This window comes from Grampus griseus (genome assembly GCF_964374135.1).
Source record: "Grampus griseus genome assembly, chromosome: 9".
In the NCBI taxonomy this organism is placed as follows: Eukaryota; Metazoa; Chordata; class Mammalia; order Artiodactyla; family Delphinidae; genus Grampus; species Grampus griseus.
The window spans coordinates 76,261,904-76,281,006 of NC_139003.1; the positions used below are offsets into that span (position 1 = coordinate 76,261,904).

A 19,103-nucleotide genomic window follows, 5' to 3' on the forward strand; every position below is an offset into this window, starting at 1 on the left:
TTTGCATTAATACAGATGCTTTTTACTTTGTGCTGAGAAAAACAACCTGTTACACATCATGTAACTTTAATATACAACATAGAAACTCATCCTAAGTTAGTTACAACAAGGACCTACAAAAAACTTCATAGGAAAAAAAGTTACCTAATATCGCCACTGTATTTTCTAATAGACTGACCCTGTTAGACCCTGTCACCAATGCTCAGCTCTGTAAACAATGGTTATTTCCATGTTCTGGGGACTTGTTAATAATAGGGACACTAAAATCAGTCTAAAAAGTTCTAGCACGTCACTATATACTGTACAGTCCTTAAAAATAATTTATTGTACTGTTTCTAAAAAAAGGTACTAGGGGTGTTCTTTTGCTCTGTTTCCGCATTCCGGAGCTGCATGTGAGCACTTTCATCTAACAGCCTAAAATCACGAGAACTGAACTGCAATTCACAATCACAGAGATGACGTGGTGGAGTCTAGGACTTCCCGCCCGTTGCACACCGTCGGCACATACGTGCTTGCAGAGGCTGGAAAACAGAGCAGGACAGAAAATTCTGGATTAATCAAGGGGGCCACAGAGCTACTGGCATGGATAATCCTAGACACTAGTTAAAAGTAAAAAAACTCACTTTAACTTGGCCTTGGAAAATGCTAGATGATTTAGTGCTGTAGTAGGTCAACTTTCTAAACGCGCTCTGCTCAAAATTAGTTTGTATCCTGGAACTTACCTCCATTACTGTCATACCTCTTGGAGAGTTGATAAGCATAATCACTGTTGAAAGAAGCCACTTGTGGATTTAAAATTAGCTTTGGTAATCTTTAAACTGGTTAAAATACAGTGTGCAAAATTGAAAGCTCACTGCAGTTTCCTTAGACTGTTAAATTAATTACTATTTTCAATACCTTAATTAATTTTGTTCTCTCTGGGCAGGCATGTCTCTACATAGTGCCATAAGTCATCCGTGAACTCTACTGCCTGAGAGAATGCTTTGCTATACTTTCATTGTTCAGTGGATAACCTCAGTGAAAATTCTAGTGAGGGCTGTGGTGCTAAGAACTTCAATTTCATAATAGTTTGGAGACAGGAAGACATTCCAAAGTTATGATGCTCTTGTTAATGACAATAGTGACGACAGTGTCAGGGTGTGAGTATAATACGGATATGTATATTCATTCTTTTTAGGGCTTGTCGTGTTCCTAGATAAAATTCCTAGCTCCGAACTTGTTTTAAACAAAAGTTTTGTTTTTGTGAGAAATCTAGGGACAGTTAAGTGATACCTGTTTTGCCCTCAAAGCTCTTTCCTTTTACTGAATGAGAACAAAAGCAAGGAGCCCCATCCTGCATAGGATGAAACTGTATGGCCAAGAGAATCAGTTAGCGATGGCCTCACATTACCTTTTGGAGCTGATGACGTCCCATCGCTTGACCTGTCCATCTGGACACACTCTGCCTGGGAGGAGCTGACCCTCTTGGCTACCTGACCACAGCTCAGGTCAAGCTGCCCAGTCAGCTGTCCCATTCTTTAAGGGCATAGCTCTTGGTTAATAATCAGATAAACTAATTTCATGTCATGCTAAAGTGTTCATGTTCACTATCCTAGTGGAAATATCCTTGCTCAATGAAATTGCATTTTTCATAGGAATTTCTTTAAACACGAAGGAAAAACTAAGTATGAAATTTGATACTACGTGGCAGTAAGTGGGGGAACATTCACCATCTTTGGGACACTGAAGTCTTTCAACAGACACCGCTCCAACTAGGGAAACTCCAGCCTTTCAGTTTTGCACTGATTACTTGTCTAGGTTTGTGAGAAGGCAAGTCTGCGTGGCTGCCTAAGGTTACAGTGGAGTCATGTGACATGGTAACGCTTTTGGAGATTTTTTTCCTTTTATCATTTTTAGAATGAGGTTCAGTTTCTTTTACAGTATGAGCCCTCTAAAAGCTGCAATATCTTGGGGGACAGGGATGGCATAATCCACATTTCCTGAAACTTCTACAATGAAAACATAGCGTGTGGCAGATAAATGCTGGATGGAAGGTGATAGTGATAATAATTCCAAATGCGAGGGCATTAATTTATTCTTCGCAAAGCTTCTTAGTATACTTTAATTCTCGCTTCATCAAAGCTAGGTAAGGCAAGAGAAAGAACAAGGTGAAACGGAGTCCAAACGAGAGTGCTTCTGGCCATTCAATATGTGCGTTCTCTGCAGCTTCCTTGTAACCACCTGTCTACTTGGCATCTCCATGTGGCTGTTTAATAGGCATTTCTAAATCAAGTGGCCAACACATGACTTTTGATTCCCTGACCTGTCCCCATTTAGTCTTCCTTTCCTCAGTGAATGGTCTCACCATCTGCCTGGTTATCCAAACCGAAAGTCTAACATTTAAGCCTCTTTCCTTTCTTGTCTCTCCTTGCGTGTCAAACCCATGCTCAAGTCCAATCAACTCAGGCTCCATCTCCAACTACTTCTGTCTCTGCATCCAGCGCCCCGGTCCAGGCCAGCATTCCCTCTCTCTTGGCCACTGGAATAGCTGCACTACTGGGGTCTCCGTGTCCACCCTTGCTTCCCGGCAATGCTTCCTCTATACAGTAGCCAGAGTAGTTTTAAATGGAAGTCACCTACCTACACACCTCCTGTGGCTTCTCTTTGTGCTCTCCTTACTGTGGTTTATAAATCCCAGCACGATTCAGACCATGCCTATCTTTCTGAATTCACCTAATTCTGTGCTCCCGCCCCTACGCTTTTTTTGCTTTTGTTCTCAAACACAGAATACCTATTTCTCAGTTTCTGGCCTTTTGTAATAGCTGTTGCCTCTGCCAGGAATGTTCTTCCCTCTCTTAATCACATATCTGGCTCCTTCCTGTCATCCACGTGTGAAATGTCACCCTCTGAAAAAGGCTGTCATCAGGCCACCTAGTCTGAGGTAACCAGCCAGTTTCTCTCTTGTCACGTTATCCCATTTTAAAGCTGAGTTTTTTTCCTTGCCTTTTTTTTTTTCCTTAGTGTCTTAACATCTTATACTCTTGACTAGAAAGTATGCTGGGGCTCTGCTTGTCTTTTTCATTATTTTATCCCTATTGCTGGTCATGGAATAGACACTGTATAAATATTTTCTGAATGATTGTATGAATGGTTGCCTTTCAAAGAATGGGGGAACCGAGAAAGTTTAAAGAAAGAAATAATCTATTATCCTGAAGAAATGACCAGCAAATGTGAGGCCTTTCGGCAGCCTCATTTTGGAGCAGGTTGGCCTTTCTGCTTCTCAAGCCACATGGTGGCTTCGACCATCACCCACGTCTGCAAAGAACTGGCTGGGGCTGTGAGCATCCCATAGCAGGCATGCTGCCTTTGACATTTGGACTAAGCTCTTCATCTTTTCCAAGATCAAATTTTATTATTTCTGTGCAGGTTTTTCATTTTCAGAGGTTGAAGAGGAAAGATGTGTCATGGGGGTACGTCTAGGAGAACCAGGGATTAGTGTGTTAATGCTCCTTGCTGTCGACCTTGAACTAGTCTAATCCCCTCTCTACCTGCACTTTTGAAGATGGTGTCAGAAACCTACTGCGATGTTCCCCACACTATTCTGGAATTTAGTGTAATTCTCTTCTTAAGTGTGCACTTGTGATTTGCTTGCTGACTGCATTCTAAGTTCTTAAAAATTGGGTATATTTTGACCATGTAGGTAAGGTACACGGGCTGCCCAGATAGCCACAAGCTTATTAGTGTCACATAATCTTCTCCTAAACGCCCTGTGGACATCATTATGGAAGGTTACAGAATAACCTGGAATAACCTACCTGCTTTGTAGGGACATTAAAGGGAACACCCTATGTTAGAATGTCTAAACTCTTGAGGGGAAGACAATGCAAATTCAAGGTCTTCTTGCAAAGAATAACAACGGCAAAAAGCCCCGCAAGACCCTGCAGTTATTTTTTCCCCCTAAACACTTTTTAGTGTATTGAAGGGGATTGTAACCTCTATTTTTCTGCTTCTCTTTTTCTGTTTCATCTGTAGCTTTTGCCAGTGCATTTTTTATTATGTAAAAAAAATTCTCGTTTTAGTACATACTGCTGAATATAGCAGAGGAAATTACTGTTTTATGAGTTTACCATCTCAATTACTTTGCCTTTCATAAATATTTTACAGATGCTCCTGGATTAGCCCATCTGTTATTCCCCAAGGTAGTAAAATACGTGGAAGAGGAAAGTGCCGTCATTTTCGTGTGTGTCTTTGTGATGAGCTTTTCTATGATTTTAATGAAATTCTCGCGAGATTTTTAATGGCGTAAGTTTAACCTATTTTCTTAAGTGAGCTTAGGCAGATTTCTATAATCATCCTTTCTGTCAGAAATAAGAGGTGTGCAGGCTTATTTTTGGCTCTTCTGGGAGTGGGGGTGAGTAGCCGCTGTTGCTCTAGGCTTACGTGGTACTTCTTGCTACTTAAAGTGAAAAGTGAAGATAGCTGTAAAAGACCTAATCAGTTCCACAGCTGACCACAGAAGGACCATTCACACCCATCAAAAGGCACGTTTTGCTTCACAAACTTGGTGAAGCTTTAGAGATCAATGCAGCCAAGTGGCAGCTTTGTCTAGCGCCGTGAAATCCACTTTTGTACCAGTGAAGCAGAGACTGGCCAGACTTTGGAGAAAATGACCCGATTTTTTCTAACTGGGCCCTCGATCAGTGCTCAACATATTTATTTAATAGATTCTTAGGGATGCCAAGTCTGTTAGTCAATTTAGTGACGGAGACTTGGTTCCTGAGAATCAGCATGTTACTCTGTGTAATAGATCAGACTTGGAAAAAAATAAAACAAACATTTAAACAGAAAAGACATTCCAGTCTGTTTCCATCTGTTCCATTTCCTCGCTCCTGGTGACCCCAAATAATTTCTCCCAGCATGTCTGCTTGTTTAGATATTTTAATTCTGTGGTCATGGAATACAATTTCCGTCCGTTATTTGTTGCCTTGTCCTCCTGCTTTGTCATTGAACCTGGTTTTTTACTCATCACCTTAATTTACCTGTGCTAGGGCCCCTTGGTCCCATTTCAAAAGAAGCATATGTGTTGATAATGTTGTCTGGGCAGATGCGACACTGCTAGCCACTTGTTTGGTAGCCTTGCTATGTCAGAGATTTCTCAGTGGGAGACTGAGAATCCATTAGTAATAAAAGTGGGCTAGATTCTCAGGGGATGTTTCCCCCTTTATGACCAAAGTAATCGTCTTAAACTGTTACTAGTAGTCTTAAGAGGAAATCATATTCATTATGATGTTGGATAGAAATCTGTAAACATAAGATTTAGTTTCCAAGTGTGAAGTTAGAACTTATGAAAGCAAAGACTTCTTCATTCAGTGATTCATTTCTTAGGAGACAGGATTCATGGGAAGAGAAAATACGGCATGTACCTTTTTATAGACCGTGATGCAACTTAATTACCTCATGAACAGAAATGCCACTTGATCTTCAACTTAATACCTCAGTCCACCGTTGCCACATCATGCGGTCCTTTCCAGTCGTGTTCTTTTATTCTCTCTTCCCTCCCCCAAGAAGTACCAAAGTTGGATGCACAATAATTTCTAAATAAGAAGACTCAACATTTTTTTGTACTCTTCTACCTATTTTTCATTCTTCCCACATCCTCTTAGTTGCTTCACATCTCCTGTTTCCCCTCTTTTCTATCCAAATGTGTTTTCAGGAGAGGAGCAGAAACTCATTCACCCCAAGGCTCAAACAACTAATAGGAGCTATACGTGCTACGACATCTAGGGGATCCAAATCGGAAGCCGAAAGGGTTAAACTCTAATCAAATAATGTCAGGCATTAATTACTCCTTCTTTCTAGTGGAGCTGATCCTGTCAGCCTCACCTTCCAGTTATCCACAGCAACTGCACGCTGTTTTAGCTTCCACTGCTACCAACCTGATGGAAGCCACCATCACCTGGGTTAGGCAGTAGCCTCCTAAATGAGGTCTCTGCCTACTCGCTGTCTTGTATTCTGCCCACACAGCCAAAACCATGCTTTTAAAGTCAGGTCCTGCCACAGCTCCGATGAAACCCTTCAAGTGTTTTCTCAGCTCTTGCAACAGAAAAGTAAAAGCCCTTACAGTGACTTGCAGGATCCTACAAGATCTGCTCCATCTTTGTCCTAATCTCCTGTCACTTTCACCTTTATTCATTTCCCTAGAGCCTCATTGGCCTCTTAGATGTTCTTCTAACTTTGGACCTTCGCATTTGCTGTTCCCTCTGCGTGGAATGTCTTTCCCCCAGATATCGGCCTGGCTCCCTTCTTTCGTTTCCATCATGTCTCTGCTCAGTGTCACCTTATCACTTCCTTCCACTCTATAAAAACAGGAACTCTCTGTATCCTCAGTCCACCTTATTTGCCTATGTCCCATATTATTTTCTTCACATCACTTGTCAGCACCTGAGTTATTAAGCATTGTTGGTTCGTCTCTCTGTGCCCCCTCTTGCCTGATTAGAATGCAAGCACCGTGAGTGTAGAGTTGGTCTGGTTTGTTCATTACCACATCTCCAGTGCCTAGAGCTGAGCCTGGGCACAAAAATTTCTTCAATGAAGGAGTGAATTATCCATCAAATTGGTCACATTTACTTGGTTAGTGGTTTCTCTCCCAAACGCTCTGAAATTATTCCAGGTAAGGCAGAAATGTTAAATTTTTTTTTCCATATGAGTAGGCATTTTCCTGCTATAGGCGCAGAGATATTTCCGTTTATAGATGTCCTCCAGAGAATTTCACTAAAAATGAAGTCATAGAAATAGCATATAATAAATTGAGGTTAGACCCTTTGCTTTCTTTTAAGGTTTTGATCATCTGAGATCCATGTATGGGCAGTATTTGATTAAATACATATTTTCTTTTTTATTGACATATATACATAGTTCTCAGCACGGTACCCTGTTCCCAAAGGCGTTAATAAATTTGGGGTTATGTGGAAATGCAGATGACTATAGGTATCTCTCATACAATACCTGACCCGCTGGTTTAGGGACTCTCTTTGAGCTAGTGTGTTTACATTCTGTTCTAATGTACAATACAGAAGAGAAACTGTACAATGTAATGTAATTCAAGTGATGCTTTTAAAAAACTATGGAAATGAGAGAAATTATATCTGACATAAACATTAACTACATTCATTTGTCTTCATCAAATCACATTTTCTAAGAAACTTAGTGTGTAGCCTCTTTGGAAAATCAATGCCACACCTTGTCTGTGTGCAGCCTGGGCGTGGGGATCACCGGGGGCTCAAAGAGACATGATTTATGCTGTTGAACTCCCTGTTATGGGCTTTTGAGAGGAACACAAGTCTGTACTCATGCTGGTAGAACAAGATGCTGTCATGTGTGGTGCTTAAGAGAAAGCTTTTAACTTGAAAAAAATCATTGCATGTGCAGATGCTAAGATTCTTACTGTCAGAATAGTCTCTGAGGGCTTCCCTGGTGGTGCAGTGGTTGAGAGTCCGCCTGCCGATGCAGGGGACGCGGGTTCATGCCCCGGTCCGGGAAGATCCCACATGCCGCGGAGCCGCTGGGCCCGTGAGCCATGGCCGCTGAGCCTGCGCGTCCGGAGCCTGTGCTCCGCAACGGGAGAGGCCACAACAGTGAGAGGCCCGCGTACCGCAAAAGAAAAAAAAAAAAAAGGATAGTCTCTGAGATGAATTTTGTAACTGAGCTGGGGCAGAAAATCCAGAGGCCACAGGAGCCATAGAGCAGCTTTTGAGAGTTTTATCTATGACTTCAGTTATCAAATTCCTTAAAGTACCTAATAGATGGGACCGTGGTTTTCTCATCTATAAATGTGTTTGTTAGAATAAATGATCCTTAGCATCCCTTCCAGCTCCAGGCTGTGTAATAAAGAAGGTGGGCTGTAGCTGCCTGGGGAAAACCTAGCAAAATAGTAGAGGTAAAGAGAAAATGATTTAAGGGTTGCTTTAGAGTGGTTGTGAGAGAAGTAAATGGAAATGTCAAATAAAAGAAGGAGAGGTATTAAACATCAATTTCCTAACGTATAATAGGGTTACCTATCATAGCTGGAGACTATCCCCCCATCCTCAATGAGGGAATGAAGGGGAATAGAAAGAATGAGGTTCTCAGGAGTGCTGTGGACTTTGCTCTCTTAAGGGAAAATGGATTGACGTATATCTGATTTGGATGTACTAGGTGTATTCTGCCTGGAAGCAAATGGCTCAACTTACTGACAACTCTAGGCTCTTCCTACGTTGGTCAGAGAGGATTTATGTTTATAATATACTTACGCCTGTGGCGAAGAAGACGTTCATTTCAGTCTGGGTTGCCAAATAACTTCCTAATTTGCTGGCCAGTCATCATGGGACTCCCTGAACTGTAAAGTGCAGGTATATTATGCTGTTTTTCTGGACTAGCACAGTAGAGAAGAAACTTGGCATTATGTGCTTTTTTTTTAAAATAAAGTCCTGTTCAGAGTTGAACAATGGCTTGCCCTGGCCAACTGGGGTATCTTCAAAGCTTGGCCATTGATAAATGCAAAGGCTTGTCCTCAGGTACTTGCTTTCTGTTGCTGAAGCTCTGTGGCAAATTATACTGTGAAACTAGAAGACGGTTCCCTCCATCTTTTTAGACTGCTGCTTTCTTTTTATAATGTGCCAATGCTTAGTGATAAAGAATAATTCTATTAATTGAGCAGTTCGCACATTACCACCTAGACAAGTGACTTTCTGAATAAGGTGGTGGCAGAGAAAATCAATCTCCATGTGCCCATGGCTCCTCCGGGACCCAACTCTGGGCATCATTAATTAGCAGAAGCCCCTTGGCTGATTTAATGATAATGACATACATACATCTGAATGATCACCGTGAGCAAGGGAAATACACATCCCTGTAGGACCACGTCTGGGGACGTAATAGCTCTGAAGACTGTTGGACACACTCCATTTTTTTCTTCTCCCCGCAGCCTACGCTGATGCAAACCCATATTAGCGTCAGCAGTATTCTGACCTGCGCAGGGCCTATAGGATCTTATGCTGCCAAACCTCACGTGTGCATCCAGTTTGTCTCCCTCACAATGACACCATTCGCTTACATTCTGCACCCATGCTGGTAGAACAAGATGCTGTCAGGTGTAGTGCTGAAGGGAAGGCTTTTAATTAAAAAAAGAAAAAATCATTGCCTTTGCAGATGCTAAGATTCTCAGCATACGTTTTTGATTGCCTGTCTTTGGGAATCAGCTGTGGGAAGCTCCTTTGCTTCTAAAGCTGAACCAAACAAAGAATGACCTCTTTTTTTTTTTTTTTTCCTCTTCCAAATACAAAGGATGTTTACTTATGTGTGTGGGTGTGGGAGCAGCATTATAAATATGAACTTAGGATTTCAGGGTCTCTGAGTCCTACTGCTATTGGAAGGTGCATTCCCACCTTCAGTAAATGTTTCTTGAGTGGCCAGGTGCGTCTATGGGAGAAATGCCTTCTGTGGAGGGTTCGGACAACAATGGGGGAAATGACTGTGCCGAGATGTGACTCTTGGCATCATGAAGCAAAGGATGGGACTTCAAGGGCCTTTCCTTCTCTGAACCCAAGGCCTCCTTTCTCTCTGAGGGCATCTAAGTGGAGCTCCCTGCTCTGCACTGATAGCAGTGGATGAAGCAGACAGGATGGTTTGGGCCAAGGTTCTCAAACCGTTTTCCTTGGACCATCTCTGTTGAACCAGCTGGAGTATCTGTTACCGACCACACTTCTGGCCTTTACCAAGACCCCATGATACAAAGGGTGGGGCCTGGGAATCTTCATTTCAAAGAGTTTTTTTTTTTTAATACACAAATATTGGGGACAACTGGCCTATGGGTACACTTAGTGGAGAAAAATTACTGTTTCATTTTTATTATTCTGACTCCCACTGTATGTAGTTAATCAGATACAACTAAAATTGGTCTCTTTTGCATACAGCAATATGTAAACATTTCTCAAATGGTGAGTTTTCCAAGATGTCCTTAACGATGTTCTTTCTTCCATGCCTGCTTCTGAGTTTGGCCGTGCTTTTCTATCTTTTGGGAGCAACTGCTCAGATTTTAAAACCCGCTAACTGAACTTCTTTCTGCTGTCAGCCACCTTAGCTGCTGTCAGGGAGCTCACTTAGACTCCAAAGTGATGTGGTATCTCTGCTACTCTCTCGCCAGAGAATTAACCCTGAATTAATACGGCCGCAGCTTCCAGTCAAGGTGACTTCTTGGTATTGCATAAGCTTAAGTGTGTCATGTCACTTAATCCCTGCTAAGAGTGCAGTACCGGTTGGATTTGGGATTTGGAGAGCGCAGCATAATAAAAATGGCCACAAATTCTTTGAGCGGTGGAGTCTGCCTCCCTCCCCTTGAATCTGGGTGGGCTCTATCATGCTGTCTGGGTCCCATGTGGAGAGAGGCATCCCACCTAGGCACCATGTACGAGAGTGAATCACTGCAGACCCTCCAGATCAGTTCAGTCTCAGCTGACACCACAGGAGGACCCCAGTCAGGGCCTTGCAGAGCAGGTGGACTGCTCAGTCAAGCCTTGCCTGAATTCCTGACCCACTAAATCAGGAGAGAGAACAAAAGGGATTTCTTTTAAGCCACTAAATTTGGGGGAAGTTCGTTATGAGGGAATAGATAACTAAATGTGTCTGTGCGGGGGGTAACTCCGTTGCTATGCCAGCTTATTCTCGTCCATACATGGGGTTTTTGTTTTTACCTCTGGAGGCACTAGGTCAGAAAAACAGCAGCAATACTGGGAACAATAATCCATTGGAATAAAATGCCTGCAAATACTTAACCAGAAGAACATAAATTATGTACAACCTAGGAAAAGCATACGCTGTACTTAATGAATGCAGAGCAGTTTAAGGATTTTTCTTGATTCTTTAAACAGCGTACTTCCCAGTATTTAGGAGGGAGATGGATATTAATTGAGCTGAATCTATAATGGAGGAAACAGGCACTGAAATATTAAACCAGTTGCTTAAATTTTCATCATAGTGGGTCAGTAACACGTTTATACATAGAACTAGATCCCATAGGCAAGTGGCTTTCAAATATCTTTGATTGCAGTTCATAGAAAGAAATATTTTACCTGAACCTGGTACCCATACATAAACTTGAGCAAACTTGGTGAAATACTATTTACCCTGTTACATATGATGCACTCTAAGATACTTTATTCTCTTCTCTTTTATTTTTATATTTTTTATTATTATTATTTTTAAATGTCCAGGTCAGTTTTATTTTATTTAATTAATTAATTAATTTGGCCATGCCGTGCGGTATGCGGGATCTTAGTTCCCTGACCAGGGGTCGAACCCGTGCCCCCTGCATTGGGAGTGCAGAGTCTTAACCACTGGACCACCAGGGAAGTCCCTCTATTTCCGTTTTTAAAAAATGCTGGTCAAACATGCTAAATAAATTTCATGACCCATTAATGGATTACATTCTACAGTATGAAAAACACTGCCCCGGACACTAACCTTCCTGGGACCAGGGATTCTGTCCTATTCACCACTGTGCTTAGAAATATCTGGTGTATAGAAAGCATTCAGGCATTTAATGACTTTAATGAACTTCATGACAGTGGTTCCAATTTGTTAAAATAGGAAGGATACTAATCACAAGTCAGGAAATCCAGTGTCAACTCTTGAATCATTGTATGTCCTTGAGAAGTAACTTCTCTTATCTTCTCACCTATAAAATAGAACTTGTGATATCTTGTACACATGGGATAAAATGAGCCCACAAATATTAAACTATCGTGAGTAAAAGATAAAGAATTACAAATACAAATAAAAGATCAATGGATTCGTTACTTACGCACTTTGAAATGCCGAGAGATACCACTCAAATACTTCACTTTGTTACTTTACTGCCATTTCTTTGATTTGGATTAATTAGAGGAAAATTGTGGGAAAAATGAGATCTAAATTTAGACCTTTTTAAGGAAAATAATTAAATTTCACTGAGTAACAAAGTAGTCCTAAAATGTTGGGCTGGATAGACTCCTTCCTTGAAGTATTAGTTGGGCCACTAGCAGATTAGATACCGAGTGACCGCTTAAGCAGGTCCATGGCAGTTGCAGTCCATTGTTTTTGTGTAAATGAACATTTCTGAAATTCTGAGGGGAGACTCGATTGGGTAAAGTGTCCTTGTTAACTCTTCAGGAATTTATTAATTCCTAGTACATACATTAGAAAACGCCACCATATCTAAATTACCGAGGTTCGGATGTATGAGATCTGAAAAGTGTCTGTGGAAGACTTAGGGACTCTGCTAAATTGTTTTAATAACAGGCAAGAAGAGCTCTAAGCTATCAACAAGACTCTTCCTGCCCAGAGGTAAATCATGCTGCCTAGCCTAGGGTAATTTTCCTTTTGTTCTCCCTGGAAAGTCTACCAAGTAAGTAGTTCATGGGAAATTTCCCGGCTTGTTTTCTGGATGGAGTAGCACGATAAGGTGGTTTGGTGCCCTGGCTTTGAAATCAGAGAAACTGGCTCTAAAGTTCTGGTTCTGCCACTTTCAATACGTGTGACCTTGGGTAGATCCCCAAGAGTTGTGAGCGTTAAATAAGCTATATCCCACGTGCACACATGTATGAAGTACTTAGCACAGTGCCCAGCACAAAGGAAACAATAAATGATAGTTCCTCTTAGCTGTATTATTGTTGTTTTTGTTAGTTATTATTATTAGTTATATGCCAGTTCTTTCTGGTCTGGACTGGCTAGCTTTCATAGTTCAACTGTTGGAAAAGAGATTTGTTTGCTCAAGAAATAAGCAGGTTTCTTTAAGGTGCAAGGAAAATTATTTCACAAGTTTTACCAGGTCCTGGGGCTCAGCCCTCGTGACACCTGGAAATTTAGCTGAAAATGCAATAAGGTCTCCATCTCTATAGCAGCTGAGACGCAGGAGTGGTATACACAGCGCATCACGGAACACGTGCTGTCAGCCGTCAGTCTTCCCTTTGTTTGCCAGGAAAAGGGCAGCCCTATAAAATTGTGCACTTTGTTGGAGAAACTGGGGCACTAATGCGATTGCTCACTTTGTGACGCTGAGCTATTTCAAAGTTTCCTTTCTAATCGGCTCAGGGCAAAATTGTGAAGTAGTCATTTGTCTCTGTCACTTCCAGCCCTCCTTCCCCCCACCCCCCTTCCCCTTCCTCTCCCCTCCTTCCCCCTCATCCTTCTGTCAGTGCATTTCTCCTACTTTATACCATAGATTAGCTGAAAATGGCTTAAAAGGTTGTCCCCTTTAGCTACCTTTGTGTTTTAGATGCCTCTGAAGAATTAAATGATTCTCCAAGGCTACTGTTGCAGGTATTTGCAGGCCAGGAGGTGAGAGAATTCTGGCTGGGAGTTACCCTGGTATCTTTCAGTGAGCACTGCCTCCTCAGCTAAAAAAAAAAAAATTGTGTCTTTGTCTTTGAAATAGGAGGAAGATCTATTCTAGCGTTTTCCAAAGTGTATTCCATGGGCTGTGCAGTTGATTTTACTGTGATCAATTACTTTTAAGAAACTGTAAATAACAAAGTGAAACAGGTTTCCCTGCTGTAGAGATTCTGAAAAACCTTTTTCATGCTCATGTCAAAGGAGGTGCTTTGAACTTCCAAGTGGGTATTTAGGATGTAGCATTTTCCACCTTATTTGATTATCTTCCTCTTCTAATTTTCATGAAGCACCTTCAGCATCTGTGTGATACAGAACATACTTTACAGAGCACCAGTCTAGTCCAACCCTCTAGGCCAACTAAGGAAGGAAACAGTAAAGTGATGTGCTCAAGGTTACCTGTTGACCTAGTTGCAAAGTTAGGACTAGAAACTTGGTTCTCTGGCTCTACAACTTGGTCAAAAATCCCATTTGTGGTTATGGATTTAATGTCTGTCATCCCTGCTAGACCGCATACTGCCAAAACCGAACCTTGACCTCTTCTGCTTATCACTGTATCCTTAGCACCCAGCACAGTACCTGGCACACAGTGATCAAACCAGCACTTACTAAATTGAGTTGAGATTGATTATGGGGATGGACGTGTGTTGCCTGTTTCTGTCTATGTCTGTTGCTTCTCCTTCTAGCCTGCTCCCTACTATATATGAAGGGGTCAGTGTCAAGTTCCGTACTTACACTGAGAATACGTGGTCCCAGTTCCACTGACACTGAACCTGTTCAGGTGCAGTCTGTGTGTGACCACATTCTTCTGGGGTTGAAACAGGATGATGTGCACCTTGGGTGCAAACAAACAGCCCAGGACCACGAATCCACTCAGGCTAACCGAGATGCACATGGTCGTTGTCTGCACCTATAAGAAAAGATTGCCTAGTTAAGTGTCTTGACTATAAATTCAATACAGTGGCCAACTCAAGAGAGCACTGAAAAAAGAGCAAACTGAAAAAACCCAAATCATCCACAGTTCTGTTATTATTCTAGCCAAACCAATACAGCAATTATATTGGATCTTCTGAGTTTGGGATGCACATGGAAACATTGCTTAGGATTTGTAAGCAAACACTCTCTGTGTTTGGTGTCCTGAAGGCTTGCCAAGACTTCACACAGATTTTCTTGTTTTGTTTGTTTTCCTCTTTACTTTGTATAAAGATATTTCTGCAGAGCCACTGGAAGTCAGAATCTTAAAGAGTAAAATATCAATATTCAATGATGAAGTGACCAGATAACTGATAATTTGAGTCAATCAACTTGGCTTGTTTAAGGTTTACTATATTATGAACAAATCTGGTCCTGTTTCATATTTCCATTTCTCTTTCTTGCTGGGAGCTCTATCAGCTCTTGGTTTCCCTATTCAACACTGGGGGGCATTATCAACTTTCTTCTGGGGTACCTACTCTTTTAATTATTTCATTAGCATCTCTCTGGAATTTTGATACACCAGGTACTCGCTGTTTCATCTTTCTGTTCTCCAGGCTTCTATGCACCCACCCTTGACAGAGAATTTTCCCTTGCGCCCTCTTTGCTTCCCCTGAAAGCAAACCTCAGAACTAGGTTTTATCATCTCTTCTTTTCATTCCCTTGCCCGCACTCTTCATCTTCTCTGCTCTCCTCATTTATCCTGGCTTCAGCTCCCATAGATTTTCTGGAAAATCCCAAATTAGATTCTACATATTTAATCACTTTCAGTATGAAAAATGGAAATTAATTATTTCTTCTATCAGTTTCTACTCAGAGTAACTATGGTAAATCCTAGAGTCATTTTAGAGTTCTTTTTCCTTTTTCCCCAGCCGATGCTATTACCAGATAGCAGTAATTTCTCATGCCCTGAAGTGTCTGACCTTCTTCTGTAATCAAAGGAAGCTGAGACTGAACAGTTAACCGGAAGAGCCACATAACTTTAGAAGACCTCTTTCTGTTTTTGATTTTTAAAAAATCAGGTTACGCTTGTATCATAATTCTTCAGACTCTGGTTTTACTTTGATTGCTGAAAGTAAATCTCTCCTCACTATCTTTTTTTTTTTAATTTAATTTTATTTTTGGATGTGTTGAGTCTTTGTTGCTGCGTGCAGGCTTTCTCTAGTTGCGGCAAATGGAGGCTACTCTTTGTTGCGGTGTGCGGGTTTCTCATTGTGGTGGCTTCTCTTGTTGCGGAGCACAGGCTCTAGGTGCGTGGGCTCAGTAGTTGTGGCTCGCGGGCTCTAGAGCGCAAGCTCAGTAGTTGTGGCGCACGGGCTTAGTTGCTCCGTGGCATGTGGGATCTTCCTGGACCAGGGATTGAACCCGTGTCCCCTGCATTGGCAGGCGGATTCCTAACCACTGCGCCCCCAGGGAGGCCCTCTCCTCATTATCTTAAAGCTCTTGCTCCCCTAACCACTCCAGTGCTTTCCAACTTGGTCCTCAGTTTCAGGCTCTTCTCTCTTTTGTCAGCTTCTCAGAAAAGTTTACTATCTAATTCCATGATGGAAAAGCCTTGATAAATCATAACTATGTTATTTATAGCAAGTCCATTACTGACGTAATTTTTCTTCTTACATATATGTAGAATATGATATTAGAACTGTGCTGTTCCTGCCTCGGTTTTGACCGTGGTGCCAGTGTGAAAGCTATCAGATATCCCAGCGAGGGTGAGACAAGTTCAAATGTGTACTTTTCAAGAAAACCTTCTATAACTTTGAAACTCCTCACATACTTTAAGACATTACAAGGAGAGGAGAAGGGAGGCTTCTGTGAGGAGATCTCGGCCCAAAGCTGTGCTGTGAATTCCATGCCCTCCACCCCTTAGGGGGATTGTGTCCATCTCTTCACTTAAAGCTTACAGAGGAGGGCGTCACTGTGGCCCTTCACAGAAGGTTTGAGGTTTTTCTGTGGTTGGGAGGATGCTCTGGCCGGGAGCCTGATTCCTGTCTTGAAAATCTAGAAGGTAAGAAATGGCTAGTCACTTTTGTAGCAGAGCAAGGAGACTGGCTGATGTACTGAGATAGTCCTTTACTCTAAAAATTTATGAAAACAAACGCTACGGGAGTGGTATGCAGGAAAGGTGAGCCATTGTGGGTCATCTAGGGCCCATATGGAGGGGCCTGGAGTCCTTCTCAGAAGGAGGCTAGAGGGGAGTAGCTGGATTGTGACGACTCAGAGTAGCGAATTGCCAGCCAACTCCCTCAAGGACTTGCAGGAGAAAAAGGCCAGCAGGACCTTTCTGATGATCAGGTGAAAACACCCTTTAATCATCTTCCAGGTTATCCCAAGGATGTGTCTTTAGCCACTGCGGACTTAGAGATCATAAAGTCCTTATTACTCTCTAACCGGGCCTGAGAGGGACATAGCAACTGGTGGACTGGGGAGTGTGAGCTGGGAGAAAGGGGAAGCCAACCACTGCAGCTCCAAGGCAGGCCAGACCTCAGGAGAAAATGATAGTGAATGTTATGTCATGATATGATTTGATAACTACATAGGACAAGGCATTTCAGTTTCCTACTAGAGACATTTTTCCTTTGAAAATGATTGTAGGACCTTATGTCACCTAAGGGCACACAAATTCATGGGCCTGCCAAGGTCATGAGAGTTTTCATTCACTGATGTATCCCCAGCACTAGGATGGTGTCTCACATAAGGTGAACAGTCAGTGTTTGGATGTATCCACTGGAATTTCCATCCAGGGGTGGAGGGGTGACTAATCTCACTAACTACTAAAGGGACACAGGGAAGCATAACTAAAGGTGCATTTTGGTCATAGTTTATGCTGCATGGTTTTCAGTATACCCGCTTTAAATTTGATACCTTTTAATTTTTTTCAAAGCCCAAGTATCAGCCTCATAGTCTCAGTTGCCCAATTCCCTCTATAACTCACACTATAAAGAGTCTGTGTTTATCTATACTTATTTGTTCTGCGTCTTTGAACACTCCCAGCCCATGCTGCTTTGTTTTCATCTTCCTCAAGCTCCTAGAAACACTTGACATGGTTAATCACTTCCTGGATCCCTCCTCCCCTCACTGGACAGTTCCTTGTCTGAGTTGCTGACTTTTTCTCTTCTACCTGAATTCTAAGTGCTGGCGTGTTTCAGAACTCAGTTTTGGACACTCTTCTCTTTACCATCTCATTGAGTTCCGTGGCTTAAGTACCTCCTACGTGGATGGTATTCATCCATGGAGTACTAGTTCCAACTTATCTTCTGGGCTTCCAGACCTATACATTCAAATGCCATCTTGGCATATTGTTGTGGATGTGTAGTGGGCAAATCAGAATGAATATGTAAGCAGAACTTGATCCTTTCCTCCAGGTACCTCCATTTAAGTGACACCAAATGCCACCCCCTTGTGCAAGCCAAAAACCTGAGAGTCATCCTTCATTTTGCCATTTCCCTCACACCCGCACATCCAATCCAATAGCAAGTTCTGTTGGTTCTTTCGGAAGATAATCCTGTATGGTCTCTTGGGCTTCTGTATGTCTTTCCAGCAGCGGCTCCGACTACCTTTGTTCTGGACTTTCTTTTCAATGGTATTTTTTATAGCAAAGAGCCCTAGGAGATAGAGGTAGTGCCTGTGGAACAGAGGACCAGCATATCACTCATTAGAGAAGATTCAGATTCCCCAATCTAGCTGTTCTTCCCTGTAATGCCACCGCTGACTGTGCCGTGGTCATGGTGCCCTTTGCATAGCCTGTGGGAAGTGGGGCTCAGGTAACCAGAGCCAGTGCGGAACTCCGGCTACTGCCATTGCTTTGAGTCAGAGTCCTTTTTGTCAGCGTCCACAAAACTGTGGCAAGCTAACATGTTAAGTTGGAATCAGTCAAGTAAAATCTCAGACTCTTCGGTCTTTGACAGTTGTGACAGTGAGATCGGAAAGGCTTTCTCAAAGAGGAAGGATGAGGGTCTCGTGGGCTGATGAACAGGCCTTGAGAGCAGTCCATGGGGATCCGTAGCAAACAGGCTGACCAAACTGTACGGCCAACCAGGCAATAAATAGTGTTCCACTTTATGGCCATTAAAGAAGAGGATTTGGGGGGTGGTTCGCAGGCTGAGTAACAGGAAGTAGATTCGGATAGAGCTGCTAGACCTGTACTGAAATTGTTGCTGACTCACCTCTGGGGGTGCCGTCGATTTCCTCCCTATTCTGATTCAGGTCCTTGGTGGGCAGAAAGTTGTACTCTTTTTTCACATAAAAGTTGCAGAGACAAGCACCTACACTGACCCTACACTGACAAGAGAAGCCTTCAGAGAAGCAGAGACCAGGTGAGTCATTTAAACTTTGGCTGGCTCCCTTGGGAAATGAGGGAAGAGGGCGACCAGTGCTTGTGAAGGAAGAATGGCAACAGCTAGGCCCTCTGAGGGCTCATCCCTTGGTATAGTCTCTCACGCCAAACTTAGATCTATTCTGCGATGACAGAAGTCTCAGTTTTTTACAGTGGAACCTGGCTGCAGAAAAGGAGCTTTGGCCCTCTCTGTCAGATTGCCCTGAAACAGGATAATGCTCTGGGAAGCCAGAGATGACGCACTGACCGGTATCTGGGCTCTTCCTGACCTGGATTGGGTTGAAAATGCTGACAGAAGTGCTGCACCAAAGAATGAGAGACGGACGCAAGGAAATCTGGATGAATTCCTGCAGTCAGCTGCAGCCCTGGAAAGCTTGCTTAGCCCTTAGGCTAAAACCAGGCAAGATGCTAAGAGATG

The 19,103-nt window shown here is 42.5% G+C and overlaps 1 protein-coding gene across 1 annotated transcript in view; it reads right to left on the minus strand.

The window, feature by feature from the left end:
- Positions 1 to 447: 447 nt before the first annotated feature.
- The window catches only part of GRM3 (glutamate metabotropic receptor 3), a gene marked incomplete at both ends in the record, with an annotated part of 104,433 nt that continues 85,777 nt past the window's right edge, over positions 448 to 19,103 (minus strand). The window contains 2 exons of the mRNA XM_082661549.1: positions 448 to 521; positions 14,116 to 14,290. Of these exons, the coding sequence (XP_082517675.1) occupies positions 448 to 521; positions 14,116 to 14,290 (249 nt within the window). The remainder of the gene's footprint in view (positions 522 to 14,115; positions 14,291 to 19,103) is intronic.